This window comes from Engystomops pustulosus, chromosome 6 (genome assembly GCF_040894005.1).
Source record: "Engystomops pustulosus chromosome 6, aEngPut4.maternal, whole genome shotgun sequence".
Classification (NCBI taxonomy): domain Eukaryota; kingdom Metazoa; phylum Chordata; class Amphibia; order Anura; family Leptodactylidae; genus Engystomops; species Engystomops pustulosus.
The window spans coordinates 170,998,509-171,019,424 of record NC_092416.1 but is presented as its reverse complement, the minus strand read 5'-3'; the positions used below and the strand labels follow the sequence as shown (position 1 = coordinate 171,019,424).

Genomic DNA, 20,916 nt, shown 5'->3' with positions numbered 1-20,916 from the left:
TTGTGTAACCTGTCTCATTGATTTGTTAGAATATTAATACCTAAGCAACACGATGTGTAAGTAGTTACACACAAATACAATTGTTTGCCTACACTGCTGATAATGGCTAATGTACAGTTTACTTATTATTAGCAACAATGTAACAGAGTGTCTGATCGCTGATCAGGGGAACGGGTAGAAACACCCCCTCTATATATGCTGTAGACTACATGCACACAAACGTATGCCCGCCGGGCTGTAGCTGGGTGGGCATACGTTTGCTGCGATGGAGAGGAGGAGGGGTGACCCCTCCCCATTGCGATGCACGGCGCCGTAACACGGGGAAAAATAGGACATGCCCTATCTTTTCGGCGTTAATCCGATATGGTTTTGCGGCGTTAATCCGATATTGGTGGATAAACCTGTCAATCACTGGCACAAATGAATAAAATATGCCCGAGCTCGGCCACCCCTGGAGGAAGCCAACTCCCTTGGCGAAACATACGCCAGGACAATCAGTTCATCACACTTGGTTAGGGACCGTTGTATTAAGGTCAGATAGTCAGTCGTGTTTGCCGTACTCGCCTACTGTCACTGCAAGAGTTGCCCATCACATAGGTGCTCGGGGTCCACCTCGGCACTACACGTCTTGCCGGTGTCTCTCTCCCTTTATGCATATTACCCCCTCACGAGCTCAGACCGGCCGCTCAGAGGGCAGGAGCATGGCGTCAGTCGAGGACAAACACAGTCCTACTGGTCTTGATATGGACAGGCAGTCTGCTTATGGAAGATAATATCCTTCCACCCGGTGCAGTGCTATTATTATATCATATTCTCCTATAACGCTTTATAGGCACTTTTCCTAAAAGTTTATGGAGAACTCTTTATTTCCTGACCCTAGCAATAGCCTCTCACTCCACTCACGCCAAACCAGTTCCCTTCACTGTGCTGAAGAGACACAACCACATCGAAACAGCGCCGAATACAGTTGGGAATCTGTTCTTTCTGGAATAGATAAACTGGTTTGGCTTAATCCCACATCATGTTATTAGGCTTCCTGAAAGTCATGCTTGATATCAAGGGAGCTGCCATACAAGGTAGCTAAAAGAGGCACGGTTTTCTTCTCCCATTTTGGAAAACTATATGCATATTTTCCCAGAATCCTGTAGTGGAGCGTCAATGGCTATAAGTCTCCACACACCTACCAGGAGGTCTTAATTGTCTGAATCTGTAAGGAGAACCCTTACTTCCCGACCCTAGGAGTTTATATAGCACAAAGTTAACTGCCCCGCTCATTACTATCCCTCTTTGAATTACATTGAATTGAATAGATTTGAATTTAGGAGGGGGTGATATTTTCGATATCAGCCCCCCCCCCCCCCTCTCTGTTCTGTATCCCTGTTGGAAACTCAACAGGTAACAAAGTATACATATTTTATTCTATTATTACAATAATATTGGAGAAATAATTTTCTCTCTACTCAGTTTTGATTTGCACTCACACCTCTCCTCTTAATATTTATTATTGGTGGTGCACACCAGTGAGTGTACAGGCAGTCCCCGGATTTTAAAAATGTTGGATTCTCATCAGAACTACAATTCACAATAAAGCTTCATTACTGACACTTTTTATAACTGTTATAGATATTTATTGTAGCCTAAGGCTAAAAGTACAGTAATTTACCAACATCCAGAGGTCCGTTTGTAACAAGGGGTCGTCTGTAAGTCGGATGTTCTTAAATAGGGGACCGCCTGTATTCCCTCAATAACTAGAACAGCATCCAAAAATTCCATTCCCGGATCTATGAGTAAGTGTCTCTGGTTCATCATGATTGATTTCCTCTAAAAACAAGAATCTCGCCTATCAAATCAGAAACAAGCGGTTAAAGGGGTCGTCTACTTTCAGCAAATAATTGATATGGTTTATACAATTTTCCAATATACTTTCTGTATCAATTCCTCATGATAGATCTCAGATCTCTGCTTGCTTTCCTTCAATAGGAAGCTTTTATGTTTACTTCCAGTGGATAGAAATCTGACCATGGTCACACAGGTGCACGGCTCGTTATATCACACGGCTCTGGTTACTCTCTGATACTAACGAGTAGTGCACCTGTGTGACATCACATGACCATGGACAGATTTTGATCCAGTGGAGGTAAACATAAAAGCTTCCTATTGAAGGAAAGCAAGCAGAGATCTAGAAAACCATAAGGAATTGATACAGAAAGTATATTGGAAAATTGTATAACTTTTCCTTACACAAACCATATCAATTATTTGCTGAAAATGGACGACCCCTTTAAAGACATAGATGGGAATTGGATCTTTACCTGCAGCTCTGATTCCTGTCTATGTATTCCGTATCTTGTGTGTTGTGCAGTTCCTAGAGTTCTAAGCCAGTGGGTGTATCCATTAGGAGGTGTGGTATGATACTGTCCAATCAGTGCTGACAACGACAGGGACACACCCCTGAGGACTCTCAACACTCAGTTGGCAATATAGGAAATAACAATACATTCCCTTTAAAGCACAGGTACCCCTTTATACGGATATATTACTATCCAGAATTAAGACTACAAGTGACTAATGTTCTGTAAGAAGTAGGAATCTAAATACTTCTTATCCTTGATTTTGTTGTAGGGAACAACTGGATATCCCAAAGGAGCGGCTCTGAGCCACCACAATATTGTGAACAATGCCGCCCTGGCCGGGATGAGGATGGGCTTCCACTGGAGGAAGGTAAGGGGGGAGTCAATGTAATTCATACAGAATTGTGTATAACTCTTATAACTGATATAATCCTGTCTGTCTCTTCCTTATGTTAGGGATCCCGGGTAGCGGTCCCTGTGCCCCTGTACCATTGCATGGGCTCAGTTTTAGGCAGTCTTATGATGGCCGTGCACGGCCCAACGGCGGTCTTTCCATCTCCAACCTTTGAAGTTCGACCTTTGTTGGAAGCCATTTCAAAGGAGAGGTATTTATGTCTTTTCTGTCTTATTTTTCTCTTAGACTTGTTTGTCTTGTGTTTATTTGTGTTGTCGCATGAGGTCTGTCGGCTGAGCCAATCACCGGCCTCAGAAGTTACGTGCCCTTCATTCAGACATGACCTCTGAGGTCAGGGATCACATGCACTTCGTATAAGACCTAATCACAGGTTATTCTAAAATCCATAAGACCCCTTAAATTCTTCAGGGACCAATTTGACAAGCTTTGTGCAGCGCTGCGTAATCTGTGTGCGCTATATAAATAAAGAATTATTATTAATTATTAAATACTTTGCATAGAAATTTATTTGTAGAAGTACTAAAGTAATCCTTACCCACACTTCCGGATCCCCAGCGTATCCTATGAAATGAAGCTTTTCACTGCTCCCCTGCCTCCTGCTTGTAAGAGCTGGCAGGGATGAACCTATTGCAAGCAGGAGGCAGGCTGAAACAACATCACATAGGAGACCCCGTGGTGTGATTTAAAGAGAACCTGCCACCAGGTTTTACCCCACTAAACTCCCAGTGCCTTCCGATTGAGTATGAAATGTCCTTTCTAGAATTCCCTGTTATTATGTGCAATCTCACCCATTTACCAATTAAAAATCTCCCCAAAAGTCAGGCAAATATGAATCATTTTCACATGAGATGTGTCAAATTTAGTCGTTGCAGGGGGAGTGTCACTTCTTCAGAAGCCCCTTATCTTCTTTTCTATAGCACCTAGAAACAGGCTGCTGGTGTCATATTAAAGATAATGACCTCATATTTCAGATCCTATCAATTTTAAGGTTCTGTGATCAGACGTATGCCTCTGTGATCTAAAAAAAACAGAGATCCAGACAGTTAAAGATCCAGATGTAAGCTGCAGATAAAGATCCAGCTGCTGCCTATTTTTAAACTACCTGTATTTGCAGTTCTGTAGCTCACAGAACCGTAAGCTTGATCGGATCTATAATATTAAATAGCTTTCGTTCTATAGCACCTAGAAACATGAGACCGGTGTCATATTAAAGATAATGGGGGTCATTTACTAAGGGCCCGATTCGCGTTTTCCCGACGTGTTACCCGAATATTTCCGATTTGCGCCGCTTGTACATGAATTGCCCCGGGATTTTGGCGCACGCGATCGGATTGTGGCGCATCGGGGCCGGCATGCGCGCGACAGAAATCGGGGGGGCGTGGCCGAACTAAAACCCGACGTATTCGGAAAAACCGCCGCATTTAAAAACCGAAAATGTGTCGCTTGGGTAGCGCTCACCTTCATCTTCTATGGGATGGTGCATTCCGGGGCGTTAAGATTATTTTCGGCGCTGCAGCGCCACCTGGTGGACGGCGGAGGAACTACCATCTTAAATCCCAGCCGGACCCGAATCCTGTGCAGAGAACGCGCCGCTGGATCGCGAATGGGCCGGGTAAGTAAATGTGCCCCAATGACTTCATATTTCAGGTCCCATTAAGCTTAGGGTTCTGTGAGCTACAGAATTGGACATACAGGCAGGGAACTGGATCTTTATCAACAGCTTGAATCTGGATCTTTAATTGTCTGTATCTCTGGTTCTGAGCTCACAAAGCCATACGTCTGATCTGTTTCTAGATGCTATAGAACCAAAGATAGGGTTCTGAAGTGACTCTTCCACAGCAACCACTAAACTTGACTCTTTTCATGTGAAAATGAGGAGAGAAGAGTCATATTTGCCTAACTTTGATTTCACATAACAGAGGGAAATAAGAAAAGACTTTTTATACTCTACCTGAGGGGTAATTCCTGGTGACAGGTTCCCTTTAAGGGATGAAGCATGTGCAGTGTGATGAGGGGTGATGGGAAATGTAGGCTGCATTAGGGGTCTCCTTATCAGAGTGCAAAAAATGAGCCAAAATGGGGGAGATGAAGCAGTAAATTTCACCTGATGTATTTATATATATTGTATCCTAAATATTGGATGTTATATATGAAATTTATACACCGAATCTTCACCTTACAGATGCACGTCAATGTACGGGACCCCCACCATGTACATCGATCTCCTGGGGCAGCCAGACTATGCCGAACTAGCTTCTACCCTCACCAGCGGTATGTGGCGAAAATATGCGAAATTACCCTTTTGGATTTTCACTTATTTCACATAAAATTCCAGGCCACAAGTATCCCGGAGCTTACAGGTTGTTTTGCTCTCGGATATTTGTGGGGTCCATGTCTGTGGAGCTGTTCCTGGTATTTCTTGCATGTTTTCTTTGGAAAAATGAGTGCAAACTCATCATCCTGGTGTGCCCACATTCCAGGCTCCATCCAAAGTACATACTTCCCATAGACTTTCATTACCTTCTTCACTCTTCAGCTCTAGTTAAAGGGAACCTGTCGCCAGATTTTACCCCCATTAGATTAGGAGCCCCCTCAGGTAAGGGATGAAATATCTTTTCTAAAATTTTCTCCTCTTTGTGAAGTCTCATCCGTTTAACTATAAAAAAAAAAAATCCCCAAACTCATGAGAAAATGAGAAGAGAAGAGTCAAATTTTGCTTCAGATGAGTCAAGTTTAGATGCCACAATCCTTCGGTTCTGTAGCGCTCAGAACCATGCTGCTGGTGTCATATTAAAGACAAGCATCTTATATTTCATATAGCTAAGGATTGTGGTTCTGTGAGATACCGGCACTAACTAATAAGAGAGGAATTGTATCTTTCTCTGCAGCTCCCATTTCCGACATGTATTTAACTTCTGTAGTTTACAGAACCGCAAGCCTGAAAGATGAGATTCTTAAACTTTTAATACGACACCATCAGCATTTTTCTATAGAACTGATTATAGAGATGTCTGAAGTGACCCTCCCGCTGCAGCCTCTAAACTTGACTCATCTCTGGTAAACTACGACTCTTCTCTGCTCATTTTCACATGACTTTGGGGGAAATATTTTATAGGTAAATGGGTGAGATAAAACAGGGAATTTTAGAGAAGGTGGTAAGTTAATAAGGGTAAAATCTGAAGTCAGGTCCCCTTTAATTTTAACCAGATGGTTTTGAAATAGGTGCGTCAGTCTTATAAGGTCACATCGACACCTGTCACTGGTTTTTCACAGAAAAAAACTGCAGATTCACGATTTAAAAGTTGAGGCAGGCAGCTATTCCTCCCTACGTTATCTATGCACATGCATGCAGGTGTCAGCTGAGCATGCATGTCTTCTTAATGTGATAGTAGTAGTAAGCCGATGCATACGATAAAGCAGTCAGTGCCCCCAGTTATCTGTGGTCAGGATGTAAGTTACTTTAGTGGGACAAACATCAGAATTTTTAGCTGTGACACCCCTGGACCTTGTGCCGCCCCCCTCAGTCAATGTTATATGACCAGATCCAGGGATGAGCTCTGATACATTGTATATGGCTGCTATTCCAGGAGTGATAGCCGGCTCCATTGCGCCCCCTGAAGTTGTGAAGAAATTTGCCTTGGAGACCCCCATGAGGAACATCCTGGTAAGTTGCCATCACGTGTTGCTGACTGATCGGAAGTGTACAGTAAGCTGGAAGGCTCAAACTGAATATTTTGGGAAGTTTTTTTTTTTATTTTGGGTTGTAATAAAATACACTTATGCAATTTTACCAGATTGGTAGAAATTGAGGACCTTCAACCACTATTTGCATATTTTAATAGGTCCCAATCCATGAATTCTGTCACAGTTGGAGTTTTTTTTCTGGTTCAGTAAGACATCAGTGACAAATCCCTGAAGCCAGGAAGAGAAAACCCATCTGTATGTGTCCATAAGCCAAAATGGGTTCAGTGAAAAAAAAAACCCGCCAATGTTTTTGGGCCGTTTTTAGTTAGGGCGTTTTCAGCTCGTAAAAAACGCATGCGTTTTTGACAGGTTTGACCAATTATCTTAATTCAAACTGGTCAAAAAACGCATGCGTTTTTTTCCGATCTCAAAGCGCTCTACTAAAAACGGCCTAAAAACGCCACGTGTGCCTTCACCCTAATGGCGCGTTCACACGTTGCGTTTTAAAACACATTAGAACAGCTTAGGAGAGGTGATTTGCCCAATGACATTATTGTTAACACACTTGTGTTTACACAATGCATTGCAAATGCGATGTTAACGCATGTGTTTTTGTTAACTCAATGTTAACACATGTATTAACGTCACGTTTACGATACGTTTTGTAACCGCAAGTGATAACAGTAATGAAATTCTGATGAACATTTTCTCATGAAAATGCAACCAAAACGCACCGTGTGAACGCGCCCTAACTCATAAATTCTTAAAGGAACTCTCCAGTCACAGCTGATTAATTGAATTAATAGATATAACCAGAGATGTTCAGTATCATGGGTCAGTATATATCTGCACTTTGCCATTCACATTCTCTGCAGGTTCTTAGTCCATTGGCAGCAGATGCTATACCCCCACCGTATGGTGCCCCATGGAGAGCACAGGACCGCCATGGAGGGAGCCGCTTTTTTCCTGTATAGACAGTACACAGTCCCCGGGACCACACCTTGGGTCAAGGAGTTGGGGGGTTATTTCAGGTCCATTGATGAACACAGCCGCCACATCTGGAGATGATATCATTCTGCTCTTTTATGAGAGGTATTGGGCGGGCGCTGGGCACGGTGTTACATTGCACTGAGATTGTATGAACTGAGAAAAGAAAACACATAACCCGCCCTGCAGCTTCATAGCAGCACAATGTAACATTAACAGGGAAGGTGCACGGCAAGCACTGGATAGCTTGGCCTTTCCCTGGATTAACATAGGGGAAGGGACCCCCCTTTCTTATGATTGGTCGAACCTCCACTATGTTCCTTAACCCCTCTAATGTATCATGAGGAGCAACACTGTACCTGGATATTATGTGACTTGTAATCTTTATTTTACTACTTCTCTAATCTCTAAAGTCTTTGACTATAATTTGCAGACTTCCTTGAGATGTTTAGTGCAGACCCAGCTGCTGTGACTCACTGCTTCCCCCTCCCCTCTCTATAAAGCTTTACTGTAATCAGACACCTCTGTGCTGCTGTGTAGAGACCTAGCTGTTGTGACTCACTGCTCCTCTTCCCCTCTCCATGAAGCTTCTATGTAATCAGACACCTCTGTGTTGCTGAGTAGAGACTAGCTGCTGGGACTCACTGCTCCTCCTTCCCTCTCCATAGAGCTTTACTGTAATCAGACACCTCTGTGCTGCTGTGTAGAGACCTAGCTGCTGTGACTTACTGCTCCCCCTCCCCTCTCCATAAAGCTTCACTGTAATCAGACACCTCTGTGTTGCTGCATAGAGACCTAGCTGCTGGGACTCACTGCTCCTCCTTCCCTCTTTATAGACTTCTATGAAATCTGATAGCTCTGTAGTGCTGTGACTCACTGCTCCTCCCCTCTCTCCATAGAGCTTCATGTAATCTGACACCTCTATGCTGCTGTGTAGAGTCCTATCTGCTGTGACTCTCTGCCCCCTCCCCTCTCCGTAGAGCCTCTATGTAATCAGACACCTCTGTGCTGTTGTGTAGAGACTTATCTGTAGTGACTCACTGCTCCCCCTCCCCTCTCCATAGACTTCTATGTAACCTGACACCTCTGTGCTGCTGTGTAGAGACCTAGCTGATGTGACTCACTGCTTCCCCCTACCCTCTCCGTAGACTTCTATGTAATCACCTCGATGAGCTTCTGTCTGTCCTTCCAATTAGAATTCAGCAGAGGTTTCATAGAAAAAAAATGAGACTAGGAAGGAAGAATAAGAGTCAAAGTAAGTGGAGAAAGAAGTACTTTCCTCCTATAAGATACATTACATAGTTTCTTGTAGTCCCGTAAGGGTCACTCAACCACTTAAGATTCTTAAACATTTAATCTCCTTCCTGAGGGGGCTGTTAGTTTAATGGGGTAAAAGGTTTAAAGGGACTCGTCTCTTCCACCACCCTTAAAGGAAATCTGCCATCAAAATCCATCCTGATTAACCAGGGACATTACTCATAGATCCAGGCATCGTGACTGTGGTAATCTTCTTATATTTGTTATCCATGGCTTCCTTCCTTCTATAATCAACTTAGTAAAATTATGCTATAGAGCCGGAAGGGCTCCTGGTTGTTACCAGAGCCCCTCTGTGCTGCAACTTCATGGTTATTACACTGTCTTACCCAGGGGTGTACCAAGCCTGTCTGCTGCCTGAGGCGAGCCATAGAGAGACGCCCCCCCCCCCCCGCCAATATATGTGATATATCAGGAAGTGTCAGGACCAGATCCATCATATTGGTTTGGTGTAAAAATAAAGCAATGCAAAATGCATACAGCGGGTATAAAATGCATATAGCGTACCGCCATGTAGTATAAAATGCATACAGCGTACCGCCATATAGTATAAAATGCATACAGCGTACCGCCATATAGTATAAAATGCATACAGCGTACCGCCATGTAGTATAAAATGCATACAGCGTACCGCCATATAGTATAAAATGCATACAGCGTACCGCCATGTGGTATAAAATGCATACAGCGTACCGCCATGTAGTATAAAATGCATACAGCGTACCGCCATGTGGTATAAAATGCATATAGCGTACCGCCATGTAGTATAAAATGCATACAGCGTACCGCCATATAGTATAAAATGCATACAGCGTACCGCCATGTGGTATAAAATGCATACAGCGTAACGCCATGTAGTATAAAATGCATACAGCGTACCGCCATGTGGTATAAAATGCATACAGCGTACCGCCATGTGGTATAAAATGCATACAGCGTACCGCCATGTGGTATAAAATGCATACAGCTTATCACCATGTGGTATAAAATGCATACAGCGTATCGCCATGTACTATAAAATGCATACAGCGTATCGCCATGTACTATAAAATGCATACAGCGTACCGTCATGTACTATAAAATGCATACAGCGTACCGTCATGTACTATAAAATGCATACAGCATACCGCCATGTAGTATAAAATGCATACAGCGTACCGCCATGTAGTATAAAATGCATACAGCGTACCACCATGTAGTATAAAATGCATACAGCGTATCACCATGTAGTATAAAATGCAAACAGCGTACCGCCATGTAGTATAAAATGCATACAGCGTGCCACCAAGTAGTATAAAATGCATCCAGCGTGCCGCCATGTAGTATAAAATGCATCCAGCGTGCCACCAAGTAGTATAAAATAGATACAGTGTACCACCAAGTAGTATAAAATGCATACAGAATACCACCATGTAGTACAAATGCTGCATATACATACAGCATATATACACATAAACAAACAGTAGATACAGCATATACACACACAAACATATATACACATATACATATATACACACACATATATACACACATATAACATATATACACACATATTACATATATATACACATGTTACACATATATAAACACATGTTACACATATATATACATATTACACATATATATACATATTACACACACATATATATAAATATAAAGTAACCTTACCTGTTCTTGGAAAGTTCGGGGCCTTGTCCTGCAGCGGCGGTGGCGCAGTGCGGGAGCCAGGAGCGGGTAGGTCGAGAGCCAGGAGCGGGGAAGGGGGGGGGGGCGTGAGCGGGGGTTCAGACGGGATGGAGGGGGAGCCGAGAGCCTTGAGGGGGGGGAGAGCGGTAACGGAGCCTGGAACTTGAGCGGGGTGGGGGAAGCAGGGAGCCTGGAGGGGGGAGGGCAGACATGAGCGCAGCGGGGTTGAGAAGGGAATGGAGGGGGAGCCGGGAGCGGAGTTATGGGCGGGACCGAAAGTATACGGGGAGTGGGGGAGTTTGATGCAGGCAGGGGGGCGGAAGCTCGGTGCCGGCGGCGTCGGGGGGCGGGCGCAAGGTGCCGGCAGCGTCGGGGAGCAAGGTGGGCTGCAACGCGGTCCCGTTCGGCGTGCGGCCCGGGAGCTCAGTGCCGGCCGGTGCCGCCCCCTCGTTGAGCAGGAGGCGCGCCGCCTGAGACGAGATGCTCAACTCGCCTCATGGCAGGTGCGCCCCTGGTCTTACCCTACCCGTCTGCTTCCTCAGCATTTCCTCCTTTCTCTGCCTCCTGTAATCTCACTGTAGCAGAGGAAGTTTCAGCACACAGTGGGAGGGGTAGGTGCTCCTGCACAGTGTAACAGCCTATGAATCTGCAGCATGGGGGAAGGGGGTTCGGTAACCAGGAGCCCTTCAGACTCGTTAAAATAATTTTAAGATGTTGATTTTAGAAGGAAGTATATTCATGACAAATATAAGAAGATTGCCACAGTCCCGGTGCCTGTGCCTCAGGTAGGGGATGAAACGTCCCTTCTAGAATTCCCTCAATCATCTGACATCTCACCCGTTTACCCATAAAAAGTTTATCAAAGTTTAGGACAAATGAGCAGAGAAGAATCATATTTTGCTTCAGATGAGTCAAGTTTCAAGGTAGTTTCACTTCATATGCCCCTTCCTTCAGTTCTATAGCACTCAAGAATTATTCTGGTGTCATATTAAAGATAAAATCATATCAGGAGACACAGAGAGTTTTAAAAAAAAAAGGTAGGAACTAGATCTTTATCCGCTGCTCACATTTCCAACCTAGTCTTTTGCCAGCCTCATATACTATGACCTATGTCTTCATCTGCCTGTATCTCTTGTTCTGTAGATCTCAGAACCACAAGCCTTATGTCATCTGAAAGATGAGCTTCGTATCTTTAATATGACACCAGCAGGCGCTAGTTAATGGAGGAATGGGGATGTCTGAAGTGACCCTCACCATGCAGCCTCAAATTTGACTCCTCTTATTTAAAACATGACTCTTCTCTGCTCATAATCACATGACTTTGAAGGAGATTTTTTATATATATATATAAATAAGGGAACTCTAGAAAGGACATTTCATTGGGGGTAATAGGGTAACACACCCTGGCAAGACAAAATCAGACTCTTTCTACATACAGCTGCTTCCGGTAATATAGAAATATAGTTTATTCTTAATAACACGAATTGATCCAACATAATATTTTTCACATGCACATAACATAAGACAACAACAAAAAACTTTTTTTTATTAAATTTCGATTCGCTTCACTTATTTTTTGCTTTCCTTATACATTGTATATATTAGTCACTCTGTACATCATCCAGCGGCAGGGGGGTGGAGCCCTATATTTTTGGGTCCTTGCGTCAGTATATAGATAACGATCAATAGAAAATGGCTGTTGATTGGCTTATCGTGTATGTGCAGTATATATGATCTGCTCTATATGTTATTTATTAGCGGGGTTACCTGTGGTTTGCGATGTGTATGTCCGAGTTTTCTAGATTCTCTCAACTTTATCATATAACTTATGTGTAATAATTGGCTAAAGGTGTATAGTTATATATTACATAACATGTACAGGATGCGGGAGGTGTACCTACCACAGGGGCCACGTGATTAGAAGTGCAATGGCTTTATCACATTAGTACATGCATACAGGGCGTGTGGCATGGTATATGGCAGACGTTGGCGTATGGGAGGGCTCGAATCCAAGGGGGCAGAGCTTCTGGGAGGTCCTACAGGTCAGTAGTTTGCGGGTCATCAGCATCACAGTTACCAAGACTGTTCGTTAGGCGCCTGTAGAAGTGGTATAAAAATTCATCAATTTTTAGAACTAAATATGATCACTCTTAGGGTACCTTCACAAAATTTGTGGCAAAATCCCTCTCCTATTAAAGGCAGTGGGTGGCCATTGAGTCAGAACCACCTCTCCTCTAGGTGTAGAGGATGTCCCCTGTCTATGGTGATGGTAGAACCTCCTCTCCTCTAGGTGTAGAGGATGCCCCCTGTCTATGGTGATGGTAGAACCTCCTCTCCTCTAGGTGTAGAGGATGTCCCCTGTCTATGGTGATGGTAGAATCGCCTCTCCTCTAGGAGTAGAGGATGTCCCCTGTCTATGGTGATGGTAGAACCTCCTCTCCTCTAGGTGTAGAGGATGCCCCCTGTCTATGGTGATGGTAGAACCTCCTCTCCTCTAGGTGTAGAGGATGCCCCCTGTCTATGGTGATGGTAGAACCTCCTCTCCTCTAGGTGTAGAGGATGCCCCCTGTCTATGGTGATGGTAGAACCTCCTCTCCTCTAGGTGTAGAGGATGTCCCCTGTCTATGGTGATGGTAGAATCGCCTCTCCTCTAGGAGTAGAGGATGTCCCCTGTCTATGGTGATGGTAGAACCTCCTCTCCTCTAGGTGTAGAGGATGCCCCCTGTCTATGGTGATGGTAGAACCGCCTCTCCTCTAGGTGTAGAGGATGCCCCCTGTCTATGGTGATGGTAGAACCTCCTCTCCTCTAGGTGTAGAGGATGCCCCCTGTCTATGGTGATGGTAGAACCTCCTCTCCTCTAGGTGTAGAGGATGCCTCCTGTCTATGGTGATGGTAGAACCGCCTCTCCTCTAGGTGTAGAGGATGCCTCCTGTCTATGGTGATGGTAGAACCTCCTCTCCTCTAGGTGTAGAGGATGCCCCCTGTCTATGGTGATGGTAGAACCTCCTCTCCTCTAGGTGTAGAGGATGCCCCCTGTCTATGGTGATGGTAGAACCTCCTCTCCTCTAGGTGTAGAGGATGCCTCCTGTCTATGGTGATGGTAGAACCTCCTCTCCTCTAGGTGTAGAGGGTGTCCCCTGTCTATGGTGATGGTAGAGCCTCCTCTCCTCTAGGTGTAGGAGATGCCCCCTGTCTATGGTGATGGTAGAACCTCCTCTCCTCTAGGTGTAGAGGATGTCCCCTGTCTATGGTGATGGTAGAGCCTCCTCTCCTCTAGGTGTAGAGGACGCCCCCTGTCTATGGTGATGGTAGAGCCTCCTCTCCTCTAGGTGTAGAGGATGCCCCCTGTCTATGGCGATGGTAGAACCTCCTCTCCTCTAGGTGTAGAGGATGCCCCCTGTCTATGGTGATGGTAGAACTTCCTCTCCTCTAGGTGTAGAGGATGCCCCCTGTCTATGGTGATGGTAGAACCTCCTCTCCTCTAGGTGTAGAGGATGTCCCTTGTCTATGGTGATGGTAGAACCTCCTCTCCTCTAGGTGTAGAGGATGTCCCCTGTCTATGGTGATGGTAGAACCTCCTCTCCTCTAGGTGTAGAGGATGCCTCCTGTCTATGGTGATGGTATAACCACCTCTCCTCTAGGTGTAGAGGATGCCCCCTGTCTATGGTGATGGTAGAACCGCCTCTCCTCTAGGTGTAGAGGATGTCCCCTGTCTATGGTGATGGTAGAACCTCCTCTCCTCTAGGTGTAGAGGATGCCCCCTGTCTATGGTGATGATAGAACCTCCTCTCCTCTAGGTGTAGAGGATGCCCCCTGTCTATGGTGATGGTAGAACCTCCTCTCCTCTAGGTGTAGAGGATTCCCCCTGTCTATGGTGATGGTAGAACCGCCTCTTCTCTAGGTGTAGAGGATGCTCCCTGTCTATGGTGATGGTAGAACCGCCTCTCCTCTAGGTGTAGAGGATGTCCCCTGTCTATGGTGATGGTAGAACCTCCTCTCCTCTAGGTGTAGAGGATGCCCCCTGTCTATGGTGATGATAGAACCGCCTCTCCTCTAGGTGTAGAGGATGTCCCCTGTCTATGGTGATGGTAGAACCGCCTCTCCTCTAGGTGTAGAGGATGTCCCCTGTCTATGGTGATGGTAGAACCTCCTCTCCTCTAGGTGTAGAGGATGCCCCCTGTCTATGGTGATGATAGAACCTCCTCTCCTCTAGGTGTAGAGGATGTCCCCTGTCTATGGTGATGGTAGAACCTCCTCTCCTCTAGGTGTAGAGGATACCCCCTGTCTATGGTGATGGTAGAACCTCCTCTCCTCTAGGTGTAGATGATGCCCCCTGTCTATGGTGATGGTAGAACCTCCTCTCCTCTAGGTGTAGAGGATGCCCCCTGTCTATGGTGATGGTAGAACCGCCTTTCCTCTAGGTGTACAGGATCCCCCCTGTCTATGGTGATGGTAGAACCTCCTCTCCTCTAGGTGTAGAGGATGCCCCTGTCTATGGTGATGGTAGAACCACCTCTCCTCTAGGTGTAGAGGATGCCTCCTGTCTATGGTGATGGTAGAACCTCCTCTCCTCTAGGTGTAGAGGATACCCCCTGTCTATGGTGATGGTAGAACCTCCTCTCCTCTAGATGTAGAGGATGCCCCCTGTCTATGGTGATGGTAGAACCTCCTCTCCTCTAGGTGTAGAGGATACCCCCTGTCTATGGTGATGGTAGAACCTCCTCTCCTCTAGATGTAGAGGATATCGCCTGTCTATGGTGATGGTAGAACGACTCTCTTCTAAGCATAGAAGTTACCAATAACAAAAATTAATTGACTGTTTAAAACATAATTGTAATTTTTGTGCATACCCTTCCTTTTCTCCAAATGAAATCTCTCTGCCCATTCCACTGGCTGCCACAAATCCCTCTGTAATGTTATGCTATTGTCCTCTGTATTAACTACTTTACAGAGCTTAGTATTATCTGCAAAAATTGAAACTCTACTGTGTAAACCCTCTATGAGATCTTTAATAAAAATATTTAAAAAGGAGGCGGCCGAATACTGACCCCTGTGAAAGAAAGTACATTCTCTTATTTGAAGCAGAATTCGGGCTTACAACTTCTGTGTGAATTTACCCTTAAGAGGCCTGCACAGTGCAAGTCTCTTACGGAATCTACCCAAAGACCTGCAACACTCATACATGTAACACTGAATTTTCTTGGATTTTCATGGATTTAGCTGCACATTGGGAAAATTATTTATTATATAAACTGCAGGGTATCCGCGGTAGAAAATTGACACGATACATGGTTTCACAAGTACATAGATAAGATTCACACAAGATCTGGTTGAGTGGTAATTGGGCGTAGTAATAGGGTCCAGTGTGGGCAGGTGTCTCTCTGCTGTATAATACACATGGTAGGGGGAGCCTTGTTAAACATTACACTTTAGCCTAACAAAGACCCTTTTGGTGGAAATCTTTCTGTATAAGATTGAAAAACCTGGAAGGGGTTGGACACTTATGGTAAACTTTAACAGGGTTAGTATAAGACCGTAACAGGGCCACCCATTTTATATTTACTCTGCTAAAGTCTGCTGCCAGGACCCCTTTAGCAGCAGGACTCTGGACTTCCTGTGATGTTCCTTGTCCTGCTGGATTAAAAGAGAATGGTAATGACTGCACACCCCCTCCCCTTCATTTTTACTAATGAGTGGGAGGAGATATTGGGGGAAGATCTACTAGAAGTGTCTGAAAGCGGAGCTGTTCTAGTTCATCATGGCAACCAATCAGAGATCAGCTTTCATTTTCCCACAGCCGTTTATTAAATTTAAGTTGAGTTCTGATTGGTTGCCACGGGCAACTAGAACAGTTCTTCTCTCAAACACTTCTGATAAATCAGAGCTCTTGCGAGCAGGGCCTTCATTCCTATTGTTTCACCTGAGTATGTTACTGCTCTGTTATGTCTGATGACTAATATAAATAAAGATTTATTTGAAGGGAATCTACCATATAAACCAAGCGTGATAAACCAGAGACACTCACTCATAGATCCAGGCACCGTGACTGTGGTATCTTCTTATATTTGTTATCCATGGCCTCCTTCCTTCTAAAATCAACTCAAATTATGCTAATGAGTCTAAAGAGCTCTGTGGGTGTTGCTGATTTACAGGCTACTCTGCAGGAGCAAGGGGAGACAGTTTAACAGCCTGTGAATCTGCAGCACAGAGGGGCTCTGGTTACATCCCTAGAGCCCTTCAGAGTCATTAGCATAATTTTTAAAGTTGATTTTTAGAAGGAAAGAGGCCATGGATAAGAAATATAAGAAGATTACCACAGTCACGGTGCCTGTCTATGAGTAATGTCCCGGGTTTATCACCATGGATTTTTATGGTAGATTTTCTTTAAGGAAGCAATCCGATTGCCCGCAAGTCTCCTCATATTGTTCTCATCAGTCACCGTGGTAGGTCACCATAGAAGGACCTGCGGTGAACTAGTGTGTTGGAACTGGAGCAGTGGAGGATTATTGACTTCCTTTATAGGTTCAGAAATTTCTAGAGAAAGGTAAAAATTGGTAAATGTTTCCAATATACTTTTGTTTCTCATTCCCCTGGAGGAAACTTTTAGGCCTCTAAGGCTAGATTCACACTGCCGTTGCCCGCCGTAGCGTAGCACGGTGGACACGTGGCACCCTTTGGGGAGAGGAGGAGGAGGAGGTCAGCGCTGCTCACCCCTGCCCCTCTCCATAGGGATGTTTGGCGCACCGCGCCGTAATACGGGAAAAGATAGGACATGTCCTATCTTTTTCCCAGGTACGGAGCGGTACGGTGGCACACATGTGCTTCACCGTACCGCTTCCGTAGGGCGCCGTGCGGGGGATGTATATCGGCCGTATATACGTCCCCTATGCGGCAGTCTGAATGTAGCCTAAGGGTTATGGGTCCAACTTGCATCAAACTCCCAGTGTGAACTGGCTGGAATGTCCGGCAACCGGAGCTGAACTTATATGCTGAGCTCAGTTCTGGTTGCTCAGTGTTTGGGCCACACATTCTGGCGAGTGTGATGCGAGTTGGATGTATGACACTCCCTTAGGTTTGTGAAGGTTTATAAACTTGTCTCCGGATCACGTACCGTTCACTCTGGCCGTCTTGTAGTCCTACAGTCAGGAGACCTCTCTAATGGCGGTCTCCTTTTCGAGATTTCTTTGCTGGTTGTTTGCAGTTCCTAAAGGCTCCTGTGTCCCGTATCTGTTGCCCGCGGTACTGACCCGGACCTGCGCAGATACCATCCGGGCGGGAGCGGCTGCCGTCCATCCACCTACGTCCAAAGAAATTAGTGTTAGGTTGAGATGAGACCTTTGGGTTTATGGTATTATGATAATGTCAGACATTGGACCCACCTTCTCAAGGCCGCCAGCTGGCAGGTACAGTGCCAAGGGTTATTGGCCAGGGTCAGATTTTGCAGGGTAGAATAGGGGGCGTTGGCGGGAAGCTGGCTTAACCTGTTTCCTTCGATATTGAGCTTCTTCAGGGTTGTGACTCCAACAAAAGCTTTTTCTGAAAACTAGATCAAAAAATTGTGTGGGTTTGGCGACAAGTCGAGGAACAAACACTCCACCCCTTCCCTGCTCATTACATATGTCCACATCCTCCTCCCCGGCTCCCGCTCCCAACGTCTAGGGCTCCCAACCTTGTCTCGCCCTCGATGGAGGAATGTCACTGGAAATTTCCACTTTTTTGGTGGATCTGGTGTGGACGCTCTTGTGTACCTGTCTGTATTGACCTGCCCATTCATAATTTGGGGGAGCTCCCTTTCCCTGACATATCATGTGGTGGAATTTGGTAAAGTTGAGAGCCGCTCTATGTTCTCCCAAATTTTTTTTTTTTTACTAGTCTGAAATGAGCAGCGCAGGTCCCCTCCTCCAAGCCTGGGAGTCACAGACAGGGATCGCTTTGTGGCTCGCAGAGAGACAGCCGCTTATGAGACATCTTGTCAATAAACAGACTGGTATTGAGGCGGGAGAGACGTTCTTTTCCCAGCAAAAGCGAGTAGTATAGAGTAATAGGTCACTGTTAACTCTTTCAAGACATTTTAGACATCATCCACTCTGCCTGTGGATGATTTGTTGTATCCATACGTTATTTAACCTATTTTATGGGCCTGGAATAACATGATGCTGACACCTGAATCAGCTTTTATAACATGCTGCCTGCAGATAGGACACTATGTGCAATCTGCTCAGCCCCTCCTGCTCAATAACATGCTGTCTGCAGATAGGACACTGTGTACAATCTGCTCAGCTCCTCCTGCTCTATAACATGTATCCTGCAGACAGGACACTATATACAATCTACTCAGCTTCTCCTGCTCTATAACATGCTGCCTGCAGACAGGACACTGTGTACAATCTGCTCAGCTCCTTCTGCTCTATAATCTGCTGCCTGCAGATAGGACACTCTGTACAATCTGCTCAGCTCCTCCTGCTCTATAACATGCTGCCTGCAGACAGGACACTGTGTACAATCTGCTCAGCTCCTCCTGCTCTATAACATACTGCCTGCAGATAGGACACTGTGTACAATCTGCTCAGCTCTTCCTGCTCTATAACATGCTGCCTGCAGATAGGACACTATGTACAATCTGCTCAGCTCTTCCTGCTCTATAACATGCTGCCTGCAGATAGGACACTATGTAGTGTTTATAATCTGCTTAGATGCTCCTGCTGGTGGATTGGACTGGTGGGTTTCATAATTACTCAATATAAATACATTTCTTTATAAAAAGATGATGCTTGGTCCCTACCTTCTCAAGATTCATCTGGTCCAGGGCCAGGGACTCCATATATCGACCGAAAGACTGGAAAGCATAGTCAGGGATGACTTTGATTGGGTTTTTGGACATCTTGAAGTCCTCCACTACTCTCAGCTTGCTGACGGCAGCTAGTGGGTAAGTACTCAGCTGATTTCCGTCTATGTGGAAGATGGCCAGGTTTTCCACCTCGTCCAGGGATCCTGGATGCATTGTGGTGATGTCGTTGTTGGATAGGTACAACCACCGCAAGTCCTTGGCGCCGGTGAAGGTCCCTGCTTTCACCTCGCGCACCTTGTTGTTGTTCATTTGGAAGATGAAAAGGTTGAGGAGGGGAGACAACAGTCCTTTGGGTATCTCCAGGATTTTGTTGTGATCCATGTAGAGATAAGTCAACTCGGTCAGTTCATCAAAGGCTCCGGCCCCGATCACGCTGATATCATTGTTGGAGAGGTAGAGGTAGACGAGTTTCTTAAGACCTCGAAACGCCCCGTTGGCGACCTCTCGAATCTGACAGTGCTGCATGTGCAGGGACACCAGACCCTTCATTTCTTTGAAGGAATTGGGAGCTAGGACCGGGAATAAGTTTTTCTGCAAGTTGAGGAGGCGAGTTTGCTCGGCTATCTTTGGAAGCTTAGTTAAGCCTGCGTTGTAGCAGATGACATGCTGCAGGTCTCCTCCGTGACAGTGACAGTTCGAGGGACATGCTTTGAGGACGGGGCATGCAGCGGCTAGCACGCTGAGGATGAGAAAGAGTCGGAGGTGTTCCATAGCGAGCACAGAGCCAAGCAGTGTGAGCGAAACCTCCACACACACAGGCCTATTTATATCATATTCAATAAAAAAAAACCTGCACACAGACCGCGCCAAACAGCGGTGCGGAGGAGGCAGATTTTGGGAGGTGTGTGTGAAGTTAACCCACTATGAGGAGCCGAATGTAAACCTTATAAATCCCAAAGTGCTGAACTGAGAAGTACCTGCTAAAAGGCGTTATCTTCACGGGGCAGACAAATGTCTCAAGAATTTTAGCATCGCAAAGCTAACAACTTACAGAGCCGCTCTCTTCCCACCCTTTCCTCTGGATATCTGATCTCCGAGCAGCATTTTTTTTTTCCGCATTTTTTTTTTAGGAAACAAAATTTAGATTTTTAGCACATATCCTGCAAGGAAGTATTCTATAATAGCAAGATACGTACACCAAGGCTTTTGGATTTGCAAGATGTCTCCATATTCTGCATTTGCTAAAAATACTTACTGTAAGGAGTTGCATAGTCAAAAATTGTCAAAATGTGAAAACTCGTATTGTAACCACCAAGTACTGCAACCTGATTCCTGTAAGGGAGAGCCCTGGAGACACAACAGATGTCCCACAAAGGTATTGACCATCAAGAGGTTGTAAACTACGTACTTAGGAGGCCCAACACCTCTGTAATCGCTACTGCCTTCATTATACCTTCGGAAGAGTTCACAGTTTTGGCCTACAGGCCTACCCTAGCCAGTAACCAATGACTGTCACCAAAATCCTACAGCAAAGACTCCTGTAGCCACACCAGATTCCCCACAAACTTGTTAACCATCTATAGGACAGGATAGTTTGGGTAGTGTTGGACTGGCCCACCGGGGAACCAGAGGATCTTTAGGTGGGCCCAGGCTTCAACCAAATACCGAACCCCAGAGATACAGCAGAAGA

General features: G+C 45.4%; 2 protein-coding genes across 2 annotated transcripts in view; one reads left to right on the top strand and one right to left on the bottom strand.

The window, feature by feature from the left end:
- Positions 1-20,916, top strand: part of ACSF2 (acyl-CoA synthetase family member 2) — a 44,495-nt gene that overhangs the window by 16,310 nt on the left and 7,269 nt on the right. The window contains exons 7-10 of the mRNA XM_072112375.1: positions 2,623-2,721; positions 2,808-2,956; positions 4,949-5,037; positions 6,354-6,430. Coding sequence (XP_071968476.1) covers positions 2,623-2,721; positions 2,808-2,956; positions 4,949-5,037; positions 6,354-6,430 — 414 coding nt within the window. The remainder of the gene's footprint in view (positions 1-2,622; positions 2,722-2,807; positions 2,957-4,948; positions 5,038-6,353; positions 6,431-20,916) is intronic.
- Positions 11,880-20,198, bottom strand: CHAD (chondroadherin). The gene is made up of 4 exons (XM_072112374.1): positions 19,221-20,198; positions 17,818-17,981; positions 17,550-17,735; positions 11,880-12,534 (listed from the first exon to the last, which is right to left on the bottom strand). The coding sequence occupies exons 1-3, from the start codon at positions 19,995-19,997 to the stop codon at positions 17,594-17,596; spliced, it is 1,083 nt and encodes a 360-aa protein (XP_071968475.1). The 5' UTR covers positions 19,998-20,198; the 3' UTR covers positions 11,880-12,534; positions 17,550-17,593.

Bases quoted from the DNA above. Each gene is read 5' to 3' on its own strand.
- CHAD (XM_072112374.1), bottom strand. From the start codon at position 19,997: ATGGAACACCTCCGACTCTTTCTCATCCTCAGCGTGCTAGCCGCTGCA. The intron at 17,982-19,220 runs GTAGGGACCAAG...TTTTTGATCTAG, and splicing joins ACCAGATGAATCTTGAGAAG to TTTTCAGAAAAAGCTTTTGT. The intron at 17,736-17,817 runs GTGGGTCCAATG...CTTTGGACGTAG, and splicing joins CAGCTGGCGGCCTTGAGAAG to GTGGATGGACGGCAGCCGCT.